Below are 26,924 nucleotides of genomic sequence, written 5' to 3'. Positions count from 1 at the left end.
TTACACACTTGCTCCCTCTGCTGACGCTGCTTTCGATATGCAGCCAGCAGAATCCACCCTCGTCTTCCTAGAGCATTCACTTCGTTTTCTTTCTCTACTGAAACCTTTTGCAAACATTTCGTAAACGTTTCACTACATCAAGGGGTTCTGCCTCTTTCAAACAGGAGTCCCAATTCTCATATAAACCATGGCACGACTACTCAGCAGCCAAAATGCTATAAGGTAATTGTTCTCAGCTGGGAATATCCGGCTCTGCACCTGTCTCAGCAACAGTTTTCTTTATCTTAAAAAATGCCATTTTGTTTCATATCCTGTCGACTACCCCCAACTTGTTTTGCAAGCAGGCAAGGTACTCAACAAAACGATCACACACTAGCCTTACAACACACACAGTTTATTAAACAAGCACACTAAAGCGAACAAGCACACTAACACAAATCAGGTCTATGTCTATATATATAGAGTAAATAAGCACAATAAAGTGAATCAGATATAGATATAGATATATGTATACCACAGAGGAAAATTGCATCAATCATTATACATAATGCATCAAATCATTAAAGCATAGAAAGAACAGTGATTAAGAAGAAATACATCACCAATTACCACCTAATCCTCATCATCCAGGCCCACACTTCAAGCTGGGAAGCCCTGTTGCAGCCGATGCTGGAGTCTCAGGTAAGTGTGAAAAATCCTAAGCAGTGTGTCCACCCACAGGTGAGGCTTCAGAGTCGGCTACAAGAGGGTCCTGCTTTTATATTCTTAGAAACACAGCTGGCTTTATGCCAGATCTCTAATTGTTTACCCTTGTGGCCATGCAGGTTCTCGTGATCTCACTGCTGTCCGTGCTGAGAGCGTTGGCCAGGCGCCACGGCGTGGCCAAATGTGAAGGTCATAGAACAGTTGCACACTTACGTTTTCCTGCCTCTTTCTGTTTCACTAATTGACAGGGAAAACAGAAAGGACACAGACACCAAAGGAAAGAATGGTCTTATTTTACTATTAATATTAAGGTAATGCAGAAATAAAATGACACATTTAGTAAAACAATCGGCTTACTATGCTCCAGGTTTAAGCAACAAACAAGATAAGCAAGGTAATGCACCTAATTATTACTAAACAAGAAAGAGGGTAGTGATTAAGAAAGATACATCATAAATTGCCTAAATACGTTACCACGATCCAGATCCGCAGCCGCTGGGGAGCCCCTGTTGCAGCGAGGATTTGGAGAACCCTTCCCAGCAATTGGGAAGCTCTACACAGTGCGTCCACTTGTCGATGACGTCTCCAAAGTCACTGCAAGAGGGTCCAGCTTTTTAAAGACCCACATCAGCAAGTCAGAGTGACTTGCATATTCTTTTATGCTGAAACATCTGGTGATACACCCCCCGACCAACCGAGACCAGTGCTTGACCAGAGCCCGGGGCACGGTTGGTAGGGTTTCCTAAAATACTTGCAGACAATTGCACAAGACCCTTGCGGACATTTGCACAAAATCATGCATGGGTCACCAGTCTTCAAAGTATCCATTTTGGCATTAAAACAGCTAGCACAAGCAGTGTGTTGAGTCAATATACAAGGTTTATCTATTTCAAAACATCAGCATCAGCGGTTTATCATTATATCTTAACAAGGTTTATCTATTTCAAAGCAGCAGCATCTGCTCAGGAGGAAGTCCTTTGTCTTCAGTCAGAGCTCACATTATCCCAGACACCAAAACCAATCAATCAAAAGGCAAATACAAAGAAAACCAATTGTCTTTGTTAAATGACAACTGGCATCAGAGCAGTGGAGCACCTCACACCTCTCTGAATAAGTATTTCTGGCCTCTGCACAGCTACAGGCCGCACAAAGGCTGCCAGCGTCCTTAACCTGTATGTCGCAGCCTGAGAGCACCTGACCAAGATCCACCATATACATCCACATCCCTCCAGGACTAAGGGGCTGGAACGGGTTTACAGGGGTCCAATGGACAGGACAGCAGCAGCCTGGGCTGGTTTTGTTCTTACCATAGGGGAAATTGGTATTACATGGCTTTTTCAGTGCTGGTGCATTGTAGGGAGTCATGTGCAGCTCCAGCCAGGATGCTGCAGTGAAGCTGCCTGAGGACCACGTGGAATCCCAGAGCTACAGCTCCCTGTGAGTGAGGGTGGGGAGGGAAGGAGCCATAAGAAACCCAGCCAAGGAGAGAACAAACACGAGGAGAGCTGAGCTCAGTTCTGCAGCTGGACAAGTCTTCTGCAGAGCCTTGGGTAGTCCACATAAAGCAGCTACAGCAGTTACAGGTGTGAGCTGGCAGCCTGAGTGGCTGCTACTCCCAGAAGTAACTGTTGTGCAAAGCCATGGATCTCATTGCGCAACAGCAAATTGCTTGGGACAAGATTAGTTTGTTTGAGAAGATCTTGTATGCAAAACAAAAACTAACCGTGCATTAGCCAAATTAATATCTTCTACAGGAGCCAGGATGCTGCACAGTTGCCATCCTCACCTCCCATGCCTCCCAAATGTGGGTGGTGAAAAAGCTTATGTAGCTAGGGGGAAAAAAATAAATCACAGCTGACAAGACACAGAAAAACAAAGCAAGGGTCTCTTCCCTGTCCTTAGGGGAAAGTGTAGCTGCCTGCTCCGGCTTAGCATCACACCTCCAATTATTCATCTCTCCAACCACAGGATCCATACAGTTTTCAAGAAACCACTGATTCCCACAGCACAGAAAGGAAAACAAGGCAGTTGTGGATCTGAGTGATACAGACTGGAGAGGATGCCTTCCGTCTTGTCCCTACCCTGCAGTATTGCCGTGACTGAATCAAAGAGAGAAATAAGCAAAAGGCAGATGTCGTTAGCTGAGCACCAAGGTGAATACAACCCTTCTCATGTGCCTGTGCTTATCTGAATAATCTGTCAATACAGAGTTTACCTGCAGTAGACGCAGGAGATAACAGCAAGTGTTTCAATGAAATTAGCACAAAATCCTTGCCTCTAAATGTGTGCAAAATCACAAATTGACACAGAAAGAGTCTCCACATGAGAAAACAAATTGTTTCATGAAATCAAATTGTTTCATGTACTGCTTGCTGCTGTGAATGCTTTTAAACCCTATGTTTAGTCCGTGTCCGTGGGCAAGAAAAAAGCAGAAGGTTCAGAAACAAGGGTTAAACATTATCATGCCCAGAAGCAGCAGCAACTGAGGAGCAGGGGCAGACTGTGGACACACTGCCCTGTTTTGTACACTTCCAGCTGTGCAAGCAAGCTGAACCCAACCATTACATTAAAAAGATGTCACAAGCCTTCTGCTGCAGTGTTGAATTTGGGAGGGAAAAACTCAACCCCCCAGACCCTCAACTCAGACTACCCACCCAGGCAAGGCTCCCATGCAGAACACCTGAGATGCTTTGAATAAATCCAAACTGAATGGACTAGTGGAAAAGCAGGAAATTCTTACAGCCAAGTTTAGCCCAGCAGCTTGCCAGGAGCCTTAATCTGTTTTGTTCTCTAAAAAAATGAAATAGCTTACAGCTACCCTTTACTCATCACTATACCACTAGAAGCAAATGCACAAAGAAAGAGGAATGACCACATTATTCCTTTCACGTTACATTTTTGGTCTTCAGGAGGTAATTTTCCCCTAAATGTGTAGATTTACCTGTCTTTAATAGCTGAACCAGTGATGGAGCTGTCTGTTAGAGAAGAATTTCTTCTTTAGCCCTTCGAGGTAGTGTTTCTTTGCCCTCCTACCTGAGGCTCCAAGATTCCTTCCTTATTTGCCCACAGCTTTTCTTCTTAATGCCCGACAAGGGCAATTTCATGAAGTACAGGCAGCCAGGACTCCTCTGCTGAAGCATCAGCTCACTGCTGGGCACAGACTGGGATTATATTTGGCTTTCCCTGGCATGTCCTTGCCGTCACAACATACTCTGCTCTCTTATCCATGCTCCTTTTTCAGTACCAATGTGCTTTCTTGCAGGGCTGCCACGTACCAGGCAGTACAGCAGTGCTGCCTAAAGAGAACTGGAAAGCGCAAGCAAAATTATCCCCTATAATGGAGTTTTCCATTATTAATGACATCTCTTTACCCACGGCAAGCGAGCAACCGAAAGAAGTGAACAGCATTACACCCGTCCCCTGCCCCCAAAAGCTAAAAATGAGTTTTAAAACCGCTGACAGAGCATTGCCTTGAGGAGTTCCACCCTCTGCACAAAGCTCTGGTACAACCAGCACTGCTCGGCAGCGCTCTGGCCCTGCGGCCCCCATCCACCTCAGGGACAGGCCGCAGCGCACAAACCCGCCTGCGGGGAAAAACGAGACCCGCGGAAGCAGCGATTTCCATTTATTAGTTTTATTTCCCCGCACATCTGCCACATCTGGCACAAGCCCCCACTTCCCTACGGCGGCCGCGAGGGGCTCACCCGCCGTGTGCACGGCATGCTGGGATTTGTGGTCTCGGCGGTGCAGCGCGACCCTCCCGGCTGGGGAAGCGCTCGCTCACTGGCGCAGTTTGACCCTTCCGCCGCCCCGTCCCCCTCTGCCCGTCCCCGCGGCGCTGCTAGACACGGCACATTCCAGCGTGGGTTCCGCGGCAGGGAGCGGGGTCCTTCCTCTGGGCCTGCCTGTGGTGGCGCCTGAACAGAAAAGTGGGATCCTCGGCTCACCCCGGGCTCCCGTCCCACAGAAATAACCTGGCGGCCGTCCTCGACCCGTGTCTCCGTTTAGCAGCGCTGCCTGGCTCGGCGGGTAGGCAGATACCGCCCCGGGAGGAGGTGGCGCCCATCAGGCACGGCGGCGGGGCGGCCCGGGAGCAGCCGGGTGAAGGGTCAGGCCGGGAACCTGCTCCTCCCTCCCCGTCCCCGCCCTGACATGCCAACCCGGCAGTCGGCGGCGCAGCAGCGTGTGAGCAGCGTACGTGGGGCCGGGCCGGGGGGCAGGGGGAGGCCGTTGACCCTCCCGCGGGGCCCGGGTGCGGGGCAGGGGCGGGGAGCGGAGAGTGGCGGGTCCGCCTGTACCGGAGGCGCTGAGTGCCGCTGTCGCGCAGGTTCGCCCCCCGTGCCCCGCCGCAGGATGGAGGTCGAGCTCCTGGAGAGCGACGTGCTGGAGTCGCTGGAGGACCTGGGGTAGGTGCCCGGAGCCGAGCGACACCCCGTCACGGGGGAAGGGTGGGCGCTCGGTGGCCTTTAGCGGGGCCGTGGCGTCCGCGGGCGGCCGCTGTGCCCCGGGAGCAGGGGGGCGGCCCCGCTGCGGGCCCCTGGCGCGAGGAGCGGCCGTGGCTGTGCGCCCCGGGCAGGCGGGGCCGGTGTCGCCGCGGAGGCCCGCGGCCCCCCGCAATGGTCCCTGTTCCTCAGAGCTGCGGTGCCGCCCCACGGCGGGGGTGGTGCCGGCTGGGCTCGGGAGGGGCACCCGGAGCGCAACGGGCAAGTTTTTAGCTGTGCCGGCCTTAGCAAGCATTTTACCTCTCGGTGCGTGCTGAGCTCCTTGATTCTTGTGGTGCCATTTCATCGGTAACACCTCTGATCCGCAGAGCGGCCCTAGCCGGGAGTGAGGAAGGGAGAAAGAAACCTTTTAGGAGAAGCCAGAGGGAAAGAAAACTTTTAGGCTTCATATTTAATGAAAACTAATAGATGGGGGGAAAAAGAAAGCAAATGAGGGTATTTTTCCTTCTTTTTTTTTTTTTTTTTTTTTTTGATACAGCACAGGAAACTTCTGTGTTTATTTAAACCTGTTACTCTGTCAGAGTCAGTAAATGTTATATAAATATGAAAGGGAGAGCAAGAATAACGTGTCTTACTGAAAGCTTGCACGCCTGTGAACTGTTGAGAGTTCAGACAAGAGGCAGCTAAAATTTTACTGCTGTTGGTTCTATGCAAACAGTTGTATTTACACACACTGGCTGTGTTCCCATAAATCACTTTGTGGCTAGAGTCATCATGCTCCAGAAAATATTATATTTCCAGGCTAAGTTGGTGATGGTAGTTCCAAAACTTCACAAATAGGTTTCTGTTTTAGCAGGTGTTTCTCTGACTGAAATATGAAAAGGTCTCTGCCATGATGCGTATACCATGATTGACTTCTTTTTTCCTGCTTATGTTTAAAAGGATTTTAGTGGCTTGAAAGAGTTGTGATTTGTGCTCCTTATCCATGTAATTATAGACAGAAAGTGGTGGTGTTGATTTTTGACATGCATAAAGTGAACAATGAAAGCAGATTAAAAAATAGCAACTAAGGTTGGCAACAGCGATTGAAAAGAAAATTTGGAAAACAAAAGACATGGGGCTTCCACAGCATTGGTAACAGTTGGGAAAATTACTGCATGTGACTACACAATTTGTTTCCTTGTGTCTGGAAAGACTGGAGTGTTTGAGGTTTCAAGCTTTGGCAGTAGTTCCGTGATCCTTCATAGTTAAACTTATTTTTTGTAACCAGATACTGAAGAGATCTCTAATGTATTACTTGATTAATTTTTTTCATTTTTTTTCATTGCACATTAAAGAGTTGTTTCTTTTTGGATTTTTGAGGTGCTCAAATAGTGGCCTCTTGTCTTCTAAGTCAGTCTGTTGAACTGTTGAAAAAAGCAAACAAAATGGACAGCATAATGTCACCAAAAGAGGGGTGTAGCTCTAGATCATGTGCCATTGGCAGGAATAGAAGGAAAAAGATGCAGTCAGCAATCTGCAAATTGGATTACTGGCCAAGTAGATGTGTAGCTGAAGTCAATTATCAGAGATAACACAGCCAAGATGTCACATCTGTCAAAGAAAAATTCTAGAAAAGGGGCTTCTGATGTGACCAGTGACTTAAATTCAGATCTTGCCAAAGCAAAAGGCTTGTCATCACTTCCCTTCTACTTTGATCTATAACTGCATGCTTCTGTTTTGAGTCCCAGATGTTCCTATACATGTAGGACTGAAACATGTGTGGGGTAGGACTTGTTCTAATTAGCCTATTGGAATTGTCTAACCTACTGTGGTGATGTAGTAGGGTTGTCATACATCAGGTTACAGCTTCCACTAGCTGCTGGTAGATTAATTTAGTGTTGCTAATTGAGCTGCTCTGTGAGGTAAAAGTTATTTTTGAGTATGGCTACTTCACTGGATGAAGCAGCAGGCTGTTACAATGATATTAAGCACAAGGACAAAGTGTAGAGAATTAACATTTTCATTTGCTCTGTGAGAGACTCTTTTTACGTCAGAGGTTTGCCAGGAGTTGACTGGACTTGCTGGGTTGCTGTGACATAGTGGGTGACTTTACCAGGAAGTTTGAGAGAGGGATTTTGGTCAGTTATGCTCACGCGTGGATGTCTTTCTGTTTTGAGTGCAGTATACCAAAATAATACTGTGCATTTTTCTTAAATACTCTGGTAAGCTCTGACTTTGTGCTTCTAGCTGGTTAACAAGGCAGTCTTCTCCCTACTGTTCCTCCTCCCCCTGACAAAGTATTGGGGAGGAGACACAGATGTCCTGAAAACTGTCTTCCGAGACCTGATCTGTAGACTTATGCTTTTTTACACTAGGCCCGATTTTCTGCTTATTTTGTTTATGCAAATAACTGATTCTATTTATTTTTCTTGTGCCCATTTAAGAAGAGAATTTTTCAAAAGAGGATATTGTTTTTCAGATTACTTGTGTAACATTTGTATTGAAGGCTTAGCTTTGCATGGCAACCCTTTAATGTATGATAGGAAACAACAGAGAAGATGCACTAGTTCAGCAGTAATTGTTCAACATACTGTAAAGCAGTGCTCAAGAATGACACTTCGACACTTTTTTTGCCCTAGATAGGTATATTGTAAGTAACAAGATAGAGGCAGAGAAGTTGCCACTGTATGTCATAACATTCTCCAGGACGAAAGCTTTGATGATGATCTTTTGTGACGCAGTCTTTTTGGCAGTAAGCTAATGTGCATGGAAATGCCGAGTTTATGCAGATGTTTTCAATATGCTTTTTCTTACAGTTCAGTGCAGGAATCTTACAGTTTAGATGTTCAGCATTGCGGATGTGGAGAGCGTGTAGCTCTCAAGATGTACACAGCATAAAGTAAGCCTATCATAGAACATCAGCCATAGCAAACGTTAATAAACTGTGCTTTTGTTTTACTTTTCAGTTACAAAGGTCCATTGTTAGATGATGGAGCGCTGGCTCAGGCAGTTTCTCATGGAGCCAGCTCCCCTGAATTCACCAAACTCTGTGCTTGGTTGGTATCTGAGTTACGGCTATTCTGTAAACTAGAGGAAAACGTACAGGCAACTAACAGTAAGTAGCTGTAACTCTAGCACAAACGTGCACTTCATGTGTGTTCTTGCATGCCATAAAGATTCGGGCTGACAATTGCTACATCTGTCATTCCAGGGAGTATTATCTGCATGCTGTCAGACTGGATATTTTCCACCTCAGACTTGCCTAATGAACAGCCAGTAGAGGGTGAAATACTAGTGAGGATCAATCAGTCTTTCTTCTGAAGTTAGCTTTTCCTTTCAGTTGTTCAGCCATGGAGGCTTTTTTAATTTCTTAGATAGGCTTAAGGAAACATTAGTATCTTTTTTCTAATAAGATCATGAGAATACTTTTATTTCAATGCTTCCGTTTTGATTTTGATGGAGGTAACTACAGTAACCATATTTTCTTTTTATTGTTGGTTACCTTAACTCTGTGCTCACTATGTATTTTTTTTCCCTACATTTGTAGTGGGAAGAGTTAGTTAATACTTAAAATACCACTGTAAAATTTGCAATGTTTTTAATGTCACTTCTCATTGTAGAAGTTGTCAGTGACTGTTGTAGCTGGGAAAAGCTGTAAGTGAAACGTAGTTTTACAATAATGAGGAATATCGTGGCTCCAAATAAGTTGTGCTGTGTCTTTGAGAAACACAAAAAATGCATTTGGCTTCCATTAAAAGCAGGGTTTTGATGTTAAATAGCAACTGGAGCAGAGCATTTTTTTTTTTTTAATTCTAATTCATTACTTAATTCTAATTAATTTTAATTCTAATTCATTAATTCATTCTAATCATAGCCATATAAATATATATATTAGCTGTAAACATGATTATCCTTTCCTTCTAAGGTCCAAATGAAGCAGAAGAATTTCAACTTGAAATGAGTGGGTTGCTGGCTGAAATGAACTGTCCATATACATCATTAACATCAGGAGATGTGACAAAACGCCTTCATAATCAAAAGAACTGTCTCTTGCTGCTTAGTAAGTTAAAAGGGTGCTTGCAAGCAAAACTCGTCTTGTGAAGAATCATAGTATTTTTTCTTACACTTAATGCAATACTGTTTTGTTTACCACAATGTATAAAAACAGTTACCTAAAATAGTGAGTTATTCTTCCTTGCAATTTACAGTGCCGGAATATTCTATTTCTGGGTCTCATAAACTTAGCAGTCACTCCATAACCAGTCTGAGCATGAACCTTTTGCACATTCACATTCACTAGCAAAAAGCCTGTCCTATTACTTCTCAAAAGGTACTCTGAAGAGGCAGTAATTTGAAGACTTCTGCCAGGATTTAGCCACTGAACTTTGTTTAGAAGGGTTTTAAAAATGGCAGCTGATGTCAGGTGCATCATCATTTTGGAGCCCCTACTGTGAGGACTTGCAAGGTGCAATAAGACTTGCATTTTCCTATGCTCTGACAACAATTTGAATCATTGCAAAAAAGAGAAAATGTTTTATCCTGACTGCCAGTTCTTTTGATCAGTTCTTAAGAAATTAGCAGTAGCAACAGTGATGTCTTGTCTTTCACCCAGAAGGTCTCAATACCTAAATTGGTTTTACTCCTGCTTAGGAAATGTTAGAGGAGAACAAATAGTACTTAAATTTCGAAAATGTGTGTGATGTTCATTCACATTAAAACAAAAAAAAAAATTTTTTTTACAAGTGTCAGAGTTAGAAATTCTACTAATTCTATCTGATCTTAAATTCAAAATAAATTAATGTTCTGTTTGCTTTCTCAGTTGCTGCTGATTCTTCAACTTTCAAAACAGAAATTTAGTTGAGTCCTAGCTGAGATGTAAAAAATGAATTACAGAGAAGGTTCCCGTATTTCAACAGTAGGAGAAAGATGAGCAGTAAGACTTAGTCTGAATTTATTTTGATTGTATGCTCAAATATGTCAGATGAAGTGAGATAATTAAAAATTTAAATTACTTTGTAGCTCAAACAGTCTGCCCTTCAGCTTATTCTCTGTAAGCCAAGCCATTTAACAAATTTGGCTTGTCTATGACACACAGTTTATCCCAGAGGTCCTGTGTAAGTTTTGGTAATATAAGGCCATGTTCAGCAGCTGAACTCTGGTATCCCATCTGGCAGGAATACTGTGTTTACTATCAACTGTTGAATCGAAATAGATGCCAAATTCCTTTTTTGTGTACCGTGATAGTTGCATAGCTTTCTTTACCTACATTAAGCTAACTTAATTAAAAGTATCTGTCCTGGGTTCAGCTGTAACAGCTATTTTTCTTCCTTCCTAGTAGCTGGTTCAGTGCTGTGTTTTGGCTTTAGTGTGATAACAATGCTGATAACACACAGATGTTTTAGTTGTTGCTAAGTAGTGCTTACCCCTATCAAGGACTTTTCAGTCTCTCATGCTCTGCCAGTGAGGAGAGGCAGAGGAGGTATGTTCTGCCAGGAGGAAGGAGAGACAAGACAGTATCCCATAAAGCCATAAACCCAGACTTTTTGAGGAGAAACAGAATAACCCTCTTCAGTGGTATGCCAGGGTATTTTACATTTTAATGAAATGCAACACAGTTTATGTCAATTGGAAGATGTCGCAGTAGTGTTGAGAGAGGAAAGCACCAAATAAATAGTAAGTAGTCAGGATTGTCTTGGTGTGCAGCAGCTTTAGAATAAAATATTAAGTACTGGCATCTGCAAAAATAAAAAGTGCAAGAGTTTCAGGTGCGTTCAGAAAAGGTCTGCAAAAAAGGATCACTGGAGAACATTTATGTCTTACAGTGGTAGCTTGAATGTGAGCTCTGAATTCTTGAAACAAAGTTCTGCTGCTAGTGTCTTTTTTCAGGAGGTCCTAATTGAAAGCAAAATATAAGAAAGATGTGTATAAAGTACCTTTGAAAGCACTTCGGAAGGATTCTTCACAGCGCTACACATTTTAAGAATTTTATACTTCATGAGGTGTTCTGTGTCTTTAGTAGAAGATATTCTGAGATAACAGAAGAAATTCTAGAGATTGTTAAAATGCTTTGTTGTTTTCTTAATCTTTTGATCTGTCCCAATTTTATAGATAGTGAGCTGCTTTTGTATAGCCATGGATTTACATCCCTGCTCACAAGTCTGTCTTTGTCAGTGCAGAATCTATTTCTCAGTCCTTATTTTTAGAAGTAATTATTTACTTTACTGTTATGGTCACCCAGTATGATTCATGATAAAAGTATTGTTAAAGCTGTGCATTTTTTTTTTTCAATTCAAACTTCAAAGTTGTGACAATTACAAATGAAAGTGTTGTGCTAAATTTATATCACTGTAACCAGCATCTGATGCTGAAATTTTGGGTTTATACCATGTTCAGAAATCTTAATTTTAATTTTTTGTTTGTTTGATAAAAGAGTTATAATGTGATTGTAGGCTCTTGCAGTTCTGATATTGAAGAGCACCGCAGGCATTCTAGCTTTTATTTCATCAGTTACTGCCTTCCTTTCTGGATGTCCTGAGTTCAGGACACTAGAATTATTATAAACCTGAATTCTTAATAGTACTTTTAAAAGTGGTTTCCATTCTGCATCTTACCTGTGGAAGCAGAGGAGATTCATCCAACATTTCACTTTTCTCTACTCATTTCCTTGCTTTGTTTCCTAGAGCATCAAGCAGTGCTTGCTTGTCTAGCTTAAAGTGTATATCCTCTATCCCTCATGCTGCTTATTTCTGTGTTCCTAGTCTCCTGTCTTTGCTGGGCAAAGCCTGAAGGAAAAGAGCTGTGCTGTGTTGAACTCTGTGATTAATACCTGTTGGAATCATAGGGATTTTTTTCAGGCTTTAATTGGTTGTACTAAACCTTTCCCCTGTTTGTTGTGTTTCTAGCATTGGGCTCAGTGATTCTTAGAAATATGAGTGTTCTGTGGATACCAAAATTATAGCCTTCACTTTTTCTAAAATAGTCCATTTGCACATTTTATTCATTGTAAGCACTTGAGTTCTCACTGGTTCTAATATTTTAACTCGGCTATATCTGATGCTGAAATCTAATTTTTCTTACCCCAGCATACCTCATCTCAGAACTGGAAGCTGCCAGAATGCTGTGTGTGAATGCCCCTCCTAAAAAAGCACAGGAAGGAGGTGGCAGTGAAGTCTTTCAGGAGCTAAAAGGCATATGTATTGCTTTAGGCATGTCCAAGCCTCCCGCCAACATAACGATGTTCCAGTTCTTCAGTGGAATTGAAAAAAAAGTAAGATCCAAAGGAACAAAACTAGAATATTTATGATGTTTCTGTTTTGATGGAAAATAGTTCTGCTACCAGAGAAAGATTTGCCTCTTGTGACACTCTAGTATTCGAATTGTGAAGGAAAGCTAACACGGTTTACTGAGTATGCCAAGAGTTGGGATTTTGAAGATGAATTTAAAGGCTTTTTCCTTGCCAAGGCACGAGGTCAGGGACTACTGCTATCATTGCCTTCCAGGGTGAGGTATTTCTTACTCTGCTCTAGGCTTTAATGTCATCAGCTGTTGCAGAAGACATGGAAAATGCTGAGCTTAGGCCTCAGGAAGAGTGTTAAGGAGAAATTCCAAGAAGTACAGCTTAACAAATTTCTACAGGAACCTAGTATTTAAAAAATGTTTAGATTAAAAGGTGTTGTAAGTGAAGTCAAGTTTACACCTTTTCCATGAGGCTTCATCGGTTCTTGTGTTCCATTTATTTTTGTTCCTTTACATGTATGTGTTCTTCAGGTTTTTGTGGGTTTTTTAAAAGAAATTTACTTTTGTTTGAGTAATTTTTATAAAGCAGAGAAGTGAAGTGGAATGGACTGTCCAATGCACAGACCAAAGGTGGGGGACGGGAAGTTTTTAAGTTACATTAACTAACTTAACTTGCAGGGTAGGGGAGAGCAGAACAGCAGAAGAGAATCTTTGTGAACTTTAAAGAACAGATGTGATTACAAAGTGCCCTAAAATGCTTTCAGAGAAGTTTTTTGACTGACCTTTTAGTTGCATTGTACTTAAACAAATCCAAGCACCTGAAAATAGTGCTTCATTTCTTTGCAAGAAATCAGTTTAGATTGACCTGTTTAAGAAGTGGAGAATGTTTTTCCAGCAGAAGTCCAAGGTGTAGAATGGAAGCGGTTTGTTTTCTGGTTTTGGTATTGTCATGGGCATTAAATAGTTAGATACATAAGAATACGTGCTTCCATTTTCTATAAAAGTAGAAAATAGTCATATCAATGAACAATACTAGCAAGCTTTGCTGGTGAAAGAGACTGTTAAAAATACAGAATACAAAGTAGGTAAAAATATTTTTAATCTGGGAATTCTGTTATGTTTTTCTAATTGACTTCTCTTCTTCATTATCTTACAAGGTTAAATGAATATTATCTCAGTGATTTATATCCATAGATGGTCATACTAAAAAAAAAACCAACAACAACCTGAACAATCCTTACAGCTTAATAAAATACATCAGGAATTTCTAATCTACAGAGTTTTTTAGAAATAATAAATAGCTCTGGTGCTTAGAGTCCAAACAGTTCAAATGTTCGTAGTATTTGAGAAGGAGAAAGGAAAGTTGACTAATAACTGAAAAACTTACTGTATTTTGTAAATGAAAATACATCACAAAGTTAAGCAAAATGTGAAAACTTAAATAACACAGAGTGAAAATTTTCCTCTTGAGTGTAAGATGATAGTTGTAACAAGAGATCACCCCAAAATTTTTGTGTTTTTAAAAAGTGAGTCTTAGAATGGCAATATTCTAATCTAGCACATGGAAATCAAGCTACCTTTTTCTTTGCACATACACAGTACAGTTTGGAGTAGGATCTTTGTATAATTTACTCTCTTTGTTAATGATCCACCCCATTAAAAAAAAAACCAAACTGCTGATACTTGAATGAACTGCTACCTCTGGTATTGTAAAAGCACTTGGTTTTAAAATCTTCAAGTTAGAAAAATTGGGCTCAGCACCTTTGGAAAACTAGCTCACTGAATTTGTTAAATCGACTGCTGGAATGAGCAGCCAAGGAAATTGGAAAACGTGGTTTGCATCAGTGGAAAAGTGAAGTTTCATAGCTCCAGCCTGCTTTGATCCAAGTTTTTGTCACTGCTACTCCATTTCTTCCCCTGAAATCCTCAGAAATTTTGAGATGGGAAAAGACAACCAAAGTTGTTCCCAAACTTTTAAAATGCAAGATAAATTTGAATTTTCATATTGAAGATTTTCTCCTTTTGCTTCTTTAGATCATGTTATATTTCACATAGTCTTGATACAACCTTTTTGGTACAAGTGTGTTTTTTTTCTCTGAATTAGAGAGGTGATGCGTAGACTAATCCCTCTGTCTTCAAGAGGAGCTGTACCTCATAGAATCTTTCTGTTTTAACTGTAAATCTACTCTTATTGTTCCTTCTCTTAACTTTTAAATAATTACAGCCGAGACTACCAGAAATATAAAAATAGCTGCTTTCCAAAAGAAGGGTGCTTGGTTGTCTGTCCCAGAGAAAACAATTTTATTGGAGTTTGCTCTGTCATGCCTATCACTGTCCAAGAGTCATCCCCTGTAATTCGAATCTTCAAAAGATAATTTTGTTTTAGCCAATGCTTATATTTTTATATGTCTCCTAACAGCTGAAGGAAACACTAGCAAAGGTTCCACCTAATCATGTTGGAAAACCTTTATTGAAGAAACAACTGGGACCAGCTCACTGGGTAAGTAGTTGCAGGTATTACAGCCTGTTTCACTTTTTCAGGTATATAAAGTATTAATCTGGTTTCTGTGTGTAATATTGTAAAATTATTTTTCTCATCTTTTTCTGAAGAGAAGACAATTTCTTGTAGTATTTTACATATATGTTGGTGCAATAGATGTTCAGCAACTGATAAGGTCTTAGGTTCATGAATCTGTATGTGCAGATGCAGGTAAAGTTTTCCATAATAAGGAGACTTAAGGTGGTGGTGCTGACCTGTGGCTTCTTTCCAGCTAGCCTGTGCGTTTTTCCATCATTTCCTCCTCTCTCTTTTGTTGGAGTAGTCTGCTTCCTTCGTAGTCTTTTCTCCAAGAAGCTGTTAGTGTCCAGGTGGAAGGTGGGAGAGGCTGTGCCCACAGGCCACAGGGCCACAACCGTCTCCAGCTGGGTTTTGTCTGCTGTGCTAGAAGGATGATGCCTGGTTTAGATGCTGTTACTGCACCAGCACAAAGCTATGGCCAATGCTGCAAGACTGCGAGTCTCTTTTGCGTCTCTTGCTTAAGGCTGAAGTCTGCTTCCTTCAATGTTTGTATTGTTGAAGCTGACAGTACGCCCCGCCACCCCCCTCCAGCAAGGCTTCAGTCAATACATAAATTATTTCCTTAATGGTGCATATCTCAACTGTAGCTCTGACTAGACCACCCTCTGCTACCAGGTTTGTTTCTGATGCTGGCTTTTCACCATAAGGGCACTGTTGTCTGTATGCAGATTGTGCTTTAATCAAGATCCTCTTACAGTACTTGACTTTTAGTCCTTTATCTTTGTCCTTAAGCTTACTACTTTTTAAGAAGGCAAGGACACCCTGGTTCCTAGACTTGGTTATGTCCTTGCATCTCCTTCATTTTATTGCATGTACTATTTTCTCACTTCTGCAGTTCTCAGTGTTGAGAACTGCCTCAGTAGTGTGTGCATTTTCTATGTCCCTTCTGAAAAACAGGCACCTGTGCTGTTAGAAATGGAAGAAGGCTGAATGTGAAGGTAACAGAGCTTTTGAAGACTTCAGGAAAATAGCGTCAGCAGGCAGAGCTTGCTGTGAGCCTATTTGACAAGGGAGAAAATTGTGGGCTTAAGCCCTGTTTAATATTTCTGTGTGTCTTATTCTCTTTCATTCACATAGTTTATTATCTTAAGTAGAAGCATTTTATCGGTAATCCATAAGTTATGTTTTCAAATTCTTGTTTCAGGAAAAAATTGAAGCAATTAATCAAGCCATAGTCAACGAATACGAAGTCCGAAGAAAACTGTTAGTGAAACGTTTGGATGTTACTGTGCAGTCCTTTGGCTGGTCAGATAGAGCTAAGGTACAAACAACTTGCTGTGAAGTCCTGGATGGTGGTAGTGCTCTATAATAAGTATCTCTGGAAAAGTTCCTCAGTGTTTCATCCTTCATGAGTAAGAAATGACCACAGGGGTTTTCTTGTTATGGTTTGAGTTTCTAAAGAAGTTTCATGATGATTTAAGGTAACAAAAAAATTTTACTTAAAACTGTTTTGTTGGATTTTAAAACATGTAAAATGAGAAGATAGACCGTGTATATCTATACACTAAAGCCACCACATACAGTTAAATAGGCCACTAGAAAAAAAGAAAAGTAAGTGGAGATTACTGATCCAGCTGTTTGCATTCAGACTACCATAATGTGAATCATTAAGTGCTGTGTCCGTGTGATGGTAGAAAAGCATCTTCCTGTTAACCATCCCTTAACTTACTTTGTGCTGTCCACAGTGATCAGATTTCCTTAACTCAAAGTGTGTCTGCACAGCTTCGCAGATGCACATGAGAAAAGCTGCTAAGGCACTACATGTTCTTACCACGTAGACAGGGTAATATTTTTTGTGCTGCTTTTGTCTTTGAACTGTGCAAGTGGCTGTGACATGACATCTGTTCTCTCTGAGTATGCGATACATATCCCACTTTTAAAAATAATTACATGGTTTCCCTATTTCCTGTATTTCATAGTGAAAAAGGAATCATAGAATCATAGAATGGTTAGGGTTGGAAAGGACCATAAGATCATCTAGTTCCAACCCCTCTGCTATGGGCAGGAACGCCGCATACTAGACGATGTTGCCCAAGGCTCTGTCCAACCTGGCCTTGAACACTGCCAGGGATGGAGCATTTACCACGACAGGATTTAAAAAATAAGATGTTGGGTTTTTTTTTTTTTTTTTTTTTTGGGGCGTTTTTTTTTTTCAGGACTAAACCAGATCTGCTAACATGCTGTTAATTATGCTGCTAGCAGTGTTTGAAACTGAGTTATTAGCGATAAACTGTGACACATGAATCATCAAGTGTTTTTCTTGATAAGTGATTTATTCAAAAGGCAACTGTATTTTAGTAATAATTTGTGACATCTCCCATTTCTATTTTTTTTCTTGAGTAGGACTTCTGCTGATGTACTATCTCTTAAACCTTGTATTCTTCAGGTTTTTTAGTAGATGGTTGAAGAACTATCTGATTGTTTGAATACTTTAACAGTGAGTGAAAATGGGCAAAAGTATGGATTAGGTTAAAAGCCAGGGACGCCTGATAGTGTTATAGCTTTGGCATCCAAATCCATGTTTGTTTGTTTGTTTGTTTTCTAGAATTCTCAGATGTTTTTGAAGTTGACAAGCTACATAAAATCCTTTCACAAAGCCCACAAATTGTATATATGCATTTCTGTCTGTTGAAATGCAAGTCTAAATTTTTTAGGACCATAACATACTCCTATTGGAGAATATGGCTAGTATTCCAGATATGCAATAGAATTTGTTTTAACAGTAACTTTTAGCAATGCTTTAATACATTATGGTAATAATTTTTTTTTTTTTTTTTTAATTTTAAAATCAGAAAAGTATCAGAGTACAGTAGTATAACTAAATAGTTGCTTCTCCAGATAGCAGAAACATCAGTAAAAGCTTCATAGTCTGTTATTAGGGGTTTTTAAAGTTGAAAGATTTCAAGTTTCACTTAAAAGAATAATACCATAGCACCAAAATACTGTGCTCAGATCTCAGTCAAACTTGCCAGGGAAAAACATACTACTGCTCTAGTGAATACTGTTGCTTCCCTTATCTTTAGCCAGCATCAGGTAAAGGACGTGCATGTTTTCCTGTTCAATTTGTAATATAAAAGTAGAAGCTTTTGGTTATAAAAATTTGCCACTGAGACATTTGAAAATACATACTCTCAGTTCTCCCAGTTGCAGTTTTCTGCCCTCAGATGGAAAACAGGATTTTAAAATTTGCTCCTGAGTTCTTGCCCTGTCAAGGGAATTGTTGGAAAACCTGGTTTGCCTGTGCCCACTGCTGTCATCTGGGTTCCAGACAAAAAGCAGCCCTTCTGTCTCTGCAGACTGTAATCTAGTTTATCCTAACTGCATCACACATTATCCTCTGTTGATAACTGAAGATAGATGTAACTCATGTATTACCTCATGGCTCATAGCACAAATTTCTGTTGTGTTTGTTGGTTGGAAAACTGCTGTCACACTTTTGAGGTGTTCAAAGAAGCCAGTATGGTTAGTGGCAAAAAGCAGTAGAGGAAGAGATTGCATACAAGGTAAAGCTGATGTATAGGATCTCATTTCTGGCTTGGGCGCTACGTATGGGAGACGAAAGACTGAATTAGAACAAGCTCTAGAGAGCTTTAGTTTTGCTAGTACGTCTTCCATGGCTTGCCTTTGTGAAGAAGCTGACTGCAATGAAGAACGTGAAAGAGTTAACACAGCCTTTTTCTGCTGATAGAGTCTTGGACATACAGTGATGGTAGTCTAACTGGAATGGGTGTGGGTCAGGGTGCAGGCACAGGAGGAGGTCTGGAGGCTGGACATAGGCGTGTTTCATTTTCAGTATCTTTTAGACATTAGCAGTAATTTCTATAACTGTATGTCGCACTTCTGTGTTTGTCTGCCTGAAAGTAGCACAATCTGCATGTATATATTCTTAATCCTAAAATTGTCAGTTCATCGGTGTCTTGGCAGTTCAGTCAGAATAGTGTTTCCTGTATTACTCAAGAAATTAATTTGACAAATACTAGCTTTGTTGAAGTGATTTGTAGTTACAAAGTGGTGGTTCTCACTGGTGTTATATATATATATATATATATATACATATATATATTTCTATTTGCAATACTGTCTTCAGTGTTGATTCTTTTGGTGAGGTGTCCCATTGCTTTCCTATTACTTTAACTGACTGGGTTTTGTTTTTCTTCTCTCCAACAGAGTCAAACAGAAAAACTGGCTAAAGTCTACCAGCCAAAACGTGCCCTCTTATCCACTAAGTGCACTATTTCCGTAGCAAATCTCTTGGCAGCTCGGCAGGATCTGTCAAAGATTATGAGAACAAGCAGCGGGTCCATCCGAGAGAAGACTGCATGTGCCATTAATAAGGTACCTTTGTTGACAAATGGCTTGTTCTGTTATGAATATTTATGTAATTGGAATGTAGTAATAAATCCTACTTTTTTAGGATTGTAAAATTGGAAATAAAGGATAAGAAACTTGGTGTTTATGTATTCCAGGTTATGCATCAGTGCATTATGGGAACTGCAGTTTCACCTGTTTAGGTTCAGAGTGCCTCTTAGGGGCAGTAAAAAATTGCTGCAATATCTTTTGATTACTTTCAGTGGGAGCAGGCCTGTGCTGTCTTACCGGTATTACTGATGTCATTACATTGCCGCTACCTAATTCTGTCACTGTGTCTAAAATAACACCTACAGAGTAACCTTGTTTCTAGTCTATGTGAATAGAATGTATTAAGAGCACAAAGCAAGGATCTCAAGTTAGATTCCCCTGTGTACACAAGAAAGATTGTAGTCAAGTGTGTAGTTTTAGTAATGACGTAGTAGGAATATGATTTGGACTAAGCAACTTGTTTCAAAAATTATGATTTTACATGAGTAATAGGCTCACAGAAGTACATGTGCTGAACTTGAAGCTCAGTAGCTATGTGCAGCAGTGTACTTGGTACTTTAAAATCTGTGGGTGTACATGTATGCTTTTCTGCCTTCTGGGTACCAACCGTGTTTCAGGTAAAGCTGTAATTAATTTAGCATAGAATAGTGTTGTGCTGATTTGACCACACCGCTTCCACCCCAAATAATTTTTCACCTTTTTAGTGTAGTTGGAGTGTGGAATGTAAGAAATAAAGTAGGAAGACAGATGTGACTGTATCATCAGACTGCATGTATGTATTACTGGGAACGCAGTGCTGCTCTGGTGCTGATCCATATTGTATTAACTTATCTCCGTTACCAATATTAAGTGTTTTCCAAGACAGAAACATACAGTAACAAAGTAACCTGCTTCCATTGAACTTATTCTGTTACATCACTTTAAAACCTGAAGCAATGCAAATGTCCTGTCCCATTGTAAGTCTTGCTAAATTCTTAATTTCACAGCACCCTTAGGCTGCTAAAGACCTCTAGAGTCTTGCTCAGCTGTGGTTAGTGCTGGCTGACACCTCTTTATTGTAAGTTTTTATGTATGTAAGTTTTTGCATGTCCCTACTGAAAAATAAAAATCTTTTCACGTTGTTTACTAAGCCAATGGCTTCTACAGCACTTCCCAGTGCTGGTTAGGAAAGAGGCTGTGTTGCTGTTGTACTTGTGGTTGTTTGAGATTAGCAGTCTGCACCAATAAGCAACTTAGTGAAAGACTGTATTGATGCTGCCTCTACTGGTGTGCCTGCTGTTTGAAGAAAAAGCCCAGGTCTCCTGACTTGTCTTGTTAGCAGGGCTTGGAGTACTAGATAAGCCCTGTTTAATTTTTATTAGTTGGAGGTGAAGGTCTGTCACATTCAAACAGGCAAAAGTTTGCCTTGATGAAATCCTCTGGATGTAAGAACACTGAGCGGCTGCTGTTTGTGGTGTGTATCAGTAAATATGACTCTTTTATGAGATGTTACAACTCCTATGACAGTTCTCCCTTTCCCTTTGCAGGTGCTAATGGGCAGAGTGCCTGACAGAGGAGGAAGGCCCAATGAAATCGAACCGCCACCTCCTGAGATGCCGCCGTGGCAGAAAAGACCAGAGTCTGGTCCACAACAAGGCGGTGGCAGAGGAGGAAGAGGTGGCTACGAATCCTCATATGGAGGGCGAGGAGGTTATGACCATGGGAGTCATGACCGAGGAGGAAGAGGAGGCTACGACTCATCATATGGAGGGCGAGGAGGTCATGAACAGGGAAGCCATGATCGAGGGGGACGAGGAGGACGTGGTGGTTATGATCATGGCGGCAGAGGAGGCGGAAGAGGAAACAAGCTTCAAGGAGGTTGGACAGATGGTGGAGGTGGTGGCTACCAGGATGGCAGCTACAGGGAGAGCAACTACAGAGATGCAGGTTTTCAAACAGGTGGCTACCACGGTGGTGGTGGCGGTGGCGGCGGTGGCTACCAAGGAGGAGGCTATGGTGGCTACCAGTCGTCTTCATATTCAGGAAGTGGCTACCAAGGGGGTGGTGGTGGCGGCTACCAGCAAGACAACAGATATCAAGATGGTGGGTCCCACAGTGACCGAGGGGGTGGCCGTGGAGGAGGCAGGGGTGGCCGTGGTGGTCGTGGTGGCCGTGGAGGACAAGGAGGAGGCTGGGGGGGCAGAGGTGGACAGAACTTTAATCAAGGGGGGCAGTTTGAGCAGCATTTCCAGCATGGAGGTTATCAGTATAATCAGTCTGGCTTCGGACAAGGAAGACATTTCACAAGCTGAGGCTGCTAAAAATTTTCACTTCAGTAGAGCTCATGTAATAGCAACCTGGTTTCAGAGGCCTGGCTTAATTGCTGCTTGAATAGTACAGGTTGGTATGTGGCAGGTAGAATCCTTTGGGTGGAATGTTTTGCATTGAGCAAAGTACAACTTTTTGTAGACTTCTCCTGCCCCCAGTCTGTCTGAATTAAATGCATCATCACTACCCACTGCACCCTAAACTTCAACTAATAGCTATGCTTTTTAGGTGTTGGACTGGTTCCTTCTGCTCAGAACACTTTTGTTTTGAAACTACCTGCTGTGTTTGCCTTCCGCTTTGATTTAAAAAAATACTAAGACCTGTCTGGTCAAATTTGTGTATTATAATACACAGTAGAACTTCTGCATTCTTCCCCCAAATCATCGTGCAATTGGATGTTCTAAAACCAGTTCTGAGTATGGCTTTTTGGCTTGCTGGCCTCTCATTTTAGTCACAAAGATGTTACACGTGTGCACACGCACAGTGAACTCCCTCTGGCAAACAGGCTTTTTCTCTATTATATGAGCTCTCCTGTGGATGCCATGTTCGGTAGCCTTATCTCCCGCTAGACAACGTGTTCCCACCTGCTCAACTCTGAAGACTGACCGCCGCCAAAATCTGCAAAGATCATTTAAAACTAAGCTAAATTGTGAACCGATAGTGTGTGTAGGCCTGTAGTTAGGTGTAGCAATTCAAACTGACCTGCATCCATCCAAAACAAGTTGCTCCTCTTCAAACCTAATTTTTACTTGAAATCAGCTAGAAGAAATGACAGATTTATTTTATTTGCAAGTTAATACCACTGGCTTAGCAAATCTAGGGCAATTTGTTTTGGGGGTTGTCTTTTTAAAGAAATGCACTACGGCCTAGGAAGATTAGTTCCTGCCTGGAGGAAGCCCTTTTATTATTGCTGCAGAAAACAAAGCCTGGCTGAGTTTGGTGTTCTAATGTTGGTTGGTTGGTTTGTTTGGTTTGGTTTTGTTTGGTTTTTGTTTTTTCTTTACTGAAAGCCACATAATGCTTCTTGCTGGGTTTTTTGTGTACATAGACATTGTCAAGCTGTGAAAGAAAACGGCTGAAGGTGTGCTGTTGTATAAAAGGTGAGCAATAAAAGTATGTGTATGTTCACTTGTATTTGGTTTCTTTTCCTTCTTGGTAGTAAAAAGCAGTTACTACAGTAGCTGGGAATTTGTGGGAATGTCTGCCTGCTTCATCTAATGTACATTTTAATCTGGTTTAGATGTTGTAGTTGTCCCAACTGTACTGTGTTTTCTACCTGCTGAGAAGCTGTCAGAACAGAAGCAGACGGGGGAATTGGTCTTCAATTGCTCCGAGTTTTGTTCTGTTCCTCCCTTTGAACTGGTGTAGCAGGATGTGGTACTGTCTCTTAGGGGCTGCTGTGTAAAGTTGTTATGAGGCTGTGTGAGCACCCATCGCCCAGGTTATGCTCCTGCATGCCATGTGAACATGGTATGCTGCTTCTGGGAACTCATCTGGGCTTCTCCAGCCTTGTGGAAAACGTAGGTTCCTGCTACTGTGCTCCGATTGCTGTAGCAGAGCATATGCTGATGGCAGAGACTCTGGCTAGCTGCAGTGCCCTTGGGGCTGAATTCAGGTTGATGCAGGCAGGAGTTCCTTGGACTGCAGAAGTAAATAACACGAGCGTTTGAGAGAATCTGTGTAACGCTGGTGTTTCTGTAATTCGAGCTAATCGTGAAAATAAGATTATAAACTTTGTTTGGAGTTGATTTCCCTGTGCTTCATTCCATGATCAACCTGAAGATCTGTTTAATTTATTGTGGCCACTAGGCGCTGCTAGCGATTCAGAGGTTGGAAGAGGTGTCTGTGAAAGGCACTTGGGTATCTCACTTAATGTCTCTTTTCCTTTTTTAGTGTTTCAAACAAATTTAACAAGCCTGACAAGGGAAAAGTTTTCTATATTGAATCCAGGTCTCTGAGGATCACCGATACAGATCTATCTCAGCATAATATAGTTCAAATTATGAACATTTAAAAATCAATGTTGCTGCTTCACAAAAGTATTGATGGTTTCTTAAAGTGGGATGCTCCAGAGAATATATCTCCCTTGTAGAAGAGCACTACCTTGTTGTGAGCATTAGCTGGTGACTAGCTGCATTCATGCAAAAATATTTAGTGGGGGTTTTAAGAATTAAGATTCCTGCAACTGCGTCAGTCCTGGGCTAGTAAAGGTAGAGAGGTTGACAGAGTTAAAGAGCTTTTTGCTGGGAATGTCATATCTTCAACTTGGCAGCTTCTGCTTTTCTTCACACTGCTCCTCACTGGAAAGAGGCTGGTGTTTTCTGTTAGTGCATTAGAGTGATGCAAACTGGTTTCTAGCAAAAGGGAACCAAGTTGCATCGCTTCCTGGTTGAGTGGAGTTGCATCGGCACCTTCAGAGACTTCCTTCTGTGCTAGAACTGCCAGTTTCTCTGCAAGGCTGTGAGTGTTGCTGCAGTGGATAGTCTCACTTTTGCACCCTGTGACATGGTGAAATGATGCTGGGATGAGATAGGAGCACAGAGCTTCCCCTTCCCCCTGATTCCAGATAGCTTTTTCTCCTCAAAATATGTTGCTTATCCTTCTCCCTCTTCCAGGACTTAGGGTAAGCTGAATCTGGCTTCATTGCTGTTTGAGGGGGAAAGTTGTTTTTTAAACTCAGAAGACAAAACAGGAGGCTTTACTTTTCCAACAGGAAAGAAAACACTTTGCTTCTGCCAGCTGTTGTTGTTTTTTCTTACTCTGTTGTTTCCTCATAGTGTGTTGTGACTTCTTTGTTCCCTGAAGAAAACACGCTTTGTATATGTAGAGAGAGCAGCTTTAATTAGTGAAAGCGAACAGCCACTGCTTTGTTATTCTCTGTATGATGCTCCGATATTCACTGTTTTTCAAACATGATTCCTGTTGCACTGGATGGAATCTCTTAACCGGAAGGTGGGAGGGATGGGTTGTGGAGACCATTAGGCATGTGGATTGGATATATGTGCTTGATTTTATTGTGCATCATAGAATGATAGAATGGTTAGGGTTGGAAAGGACCTTAAGATCACCTAGTTCCAAAAGCAGAACTCCAGCAGATCAAGAAGGCAATTAAGTAAGCAAGCATTTATACAGGGGATAATTAATGAAATTAATGAAAGTGGCAAGTGCCTTGACCAATCTCTGGCCTAATTAGAAACCTATACGCTTACCTAAGCTAGAACTGTGAAGAAGAGAAGCAAGATTCATGTCAGTAGACGTGAGAAGTGGCTGGAGCTTGAAAAGTGCTGTGGCGTAAGAGTATTCCCTGTAACAGGTTATGCACCTGGGAGATGAAAAACTGCTGAAGTGGGAAGAGTTGAGTGGGGAGTAAGATGATTCTCACTAAGACCTGATGACTCTTTTGGGTTTCCACAAAGTTTGTGTGAGTTCTTTGAGTATTAGAAGTTAATTCAGCACCCTGTTAGGTTAATGAAGGCCAGCACACAAAAGTCCTCAACTGTCTGCTCATGGCACATGATTTATTCTTAGTTCTGCAATATTTAGGACTGCAGTAGAGAGTCTTGGTGGTGTTGCTGCAGAAGACTGTCAGGCTTGTGATCCTGCTTACTCTCTGAACTTTTGATTTTCCTTGGACAACAGGGATGCTACAGAAGTATGTATGCATTTTTAAGGTGTTGAGTGTGATTTAGCAATCCCAAGCAAGGTTAAACTGCACACTTGCTTTCTCAGCCTCCTAGCAAGCCTGTAGGTTAGAGTCACACCAGTGTTGTGATCAGGGACTGGTACGCTGAAGTGGATGTGAGCTTCTGTTTCCTCTGTGTAGGCTCTCAAAATATTCATGTGTTTGCTTGTTTCAGGTTGTGCCTTTTCAAAGGGACACAAATTGAAAAAGCAAGTGCTATTACCAGCTGTAAACATTGCTTTCTCCCCTCTTTGGCTGAAAATAAGTTGCACCTCTAATGGCTTAACAAACAAGGGTAGAAGGGAAAAAATACTTTTCCTTTGTATTTACTTAGTGCTTTTTACAGCTCTGAGTGCTGTCAGTGTCATTGTTTCCCCTTTATTGTCCAGTAATTTCCCCTCTTGTCCACGTGGGTCTTTCCCACAACAGAGGAGAGAAAAACAAGTACAAAAAGTAGGAAAACACCATTGTAAAACCAAAGAAAGAGGGAGTCTGCCTGTGCTGTGTGCAGGTGGAAGGTCATAACTCGTTTTCACACATGAAGTAGAGATGAAGGTGATAAGGGCTCTTTAAACTTTCCGGCATTAGCTTAACTCATGGAAAAAGCAGACTTTTTGGCTAGATTTCATACTGCCCCAGCAGTAGCCTTTTGCTGATGGCTTTTCTGTCTCCTAGGACCACATTGTCAGCAGCTGTAAACAGCACTTCAGAGTTCAGCACACAGATTTTCCAGTGTGTTTAGCCTGTTGGCTGCAGTGCTTATTTTGAAAATGTAGTTCAGATTGGTGCTGATAATTCAATAACTTGTTCCAAAGTTAGATCTATTTCTCCAATGTCCCCGGGTGGGCCAACTCTGTTGTCAAGACTCTCTTGAGAAGTACTTGGAGCTATTTTTTTGTGCTGTACAGAGGCCCATCAGTTAGCAGACTGATGCTGAATGAAGCAAACCTTGGTTAGATTATTCTTTGGCTATGACGGTCATGAAACAACAAGCCCTTGTTTCTCTGCCTCTTGTGTCTCCATGAAATCTGCATTCAGATCTGCTTTCTTCCTTCCTCCTTTCCTTCCTTCCTTTCCCCTCTGCTCAGTCTCTATTGGGATCCCATTCCATTCTTGCTGTCACGTAGGGAGGGAGGGCTCTCTTGGAATGCTGCTTCCCCCACTTACTCCCCATCTGTCTGTTATTTGTTCTCTGGGGGTTTTTGTTTGTTTGTTTTCTGCCTGTGTCCTGTGTCCAGGATCCTTCTTCACATGCAGCTATTTCCCATACAGATGCCTAAAACTTCTGGAACAAGTGTCCCAGGCTGTGAGGACCCTTTTTTGGCTGCTGAGGCTGATTCAGACAAACACTTCCAGGCCCATAGTGAGGACGACCTTGCTGGCTGCCATGCTAGGGCACACTTTCACTTCAGCTTCCAGAGAGGAGTTCCTGACCAACAGTCCACAGAGGTGACAGCAGCCAGTCCACTACGTTTTGGGAAAATGTAAAATTTTAGGCAGCACCTGCCCCTAAATTTGCTCTGTAACTCAGCTTTTTACCTTCTTCTGTACTGAAAGGAAAATGGCTTGCCTTTCCCAGCAGGGGAAATTCCATGCTTCAGACTAGCTCTGGTCAGCAAGCGTGTTACCTTCC

At 41.8% G+C, this 26,924-nt stretch overlaps 1 protein-coding gene across 3 annotated transcripts; it reads left to right on the top strand.

The window, feature by feature from the left end:
• Nucleotides 1-4,675: 4,675 nt before the first annotated feature.
• On the top strand, nucleotides 4,676-22,743 carry FAM98A (family with sequence similarity 98 member A). 3 transcript variants are annotated; one of them, XM_030499665.1, is made up of 9 exons: nucleotides 4,676-4,734; nucleotides 5,033-5,111; nucleotides 8,096-8,244; nucleotides 9,055-9,189; nucleotides 12,212-12,396; nucleotides 14,785-14,865; nucleotides 16,088-16,204; nucleotides 19,111-19,278; nucleotides 20,829-22,743. In XM_030499665.1, exons 2-9 carry the CDS (start codon nucleotides 5,059-5,061, stop codon nucleotides 21,591-21,593), a joined length of 1,653 nt encoding a protein of 550 aa, XP_030355525.1. In that variant the 5' UTR covers nucleotides 4,676-4,734; nucleotides 5,033-5,058; the 3' UTR covers nucleotides 21,594-22,743. The 3 variants fall into 3 exon arrangements, with proteins under 3 accessions (XP_030355525.1, XP_030355524.1, XP_030355526.1); XM_030499664.1 differs by lacking the exon at nucleotides 4,676-4,734 and adding an exon at nucleotides 4,830-4,899; XM_030499666.1 differs by lacking the exons at nucleotides 4,676-4,734; nucleotides 16,088-16,204 and adding an exon at nucleotides 4,830-4,899.
• The last annotated feature ends 4,181 nt before the right edge of the window (nucleotides 22,744-26,924 follow it).

This window comes from Strigops habroptila, chromosome 10, assembly GCF_004027225.2.
Source record: "Strigops habroptila isolate Jane chromosome 10, bStrHab1.2.pri, whole genome shotgun sequence".
NCBI lineage: Eukaryota > Metazoa > Chordata > Aves > Psittaciformes > Psittacidae > Strigops > Strigops habroptila.
This window is presented reverse-complemented; position numbering and strand designations above follow the sequence as displayed.

Bases quoted from the DNA above. Each gene is read 5' to 3' on its own strand.
- FAM98A (XM_030499665.1), top strand. From the start codon at position 5,059: ATGGAGGTCGAGCTCCTGGAGAGCGACGTGCTGGAGTCGCTGGAGGAC. The intron at 5,112-8,095 runs GTAGGTGCCCGG...TTTACTTTTCAG, and splicing joins GAGTCGCTGGAGGACCTGGG to TTACAAAGGTCCATTGTTAG. The intron at 12,397-14,784 runs GTAAGATCCAAA...GTCTCCTAACAG, and splicing joins TCAGTGGAATTGAAAAAAAA to CTGAAGGAAACACTAGCAAA.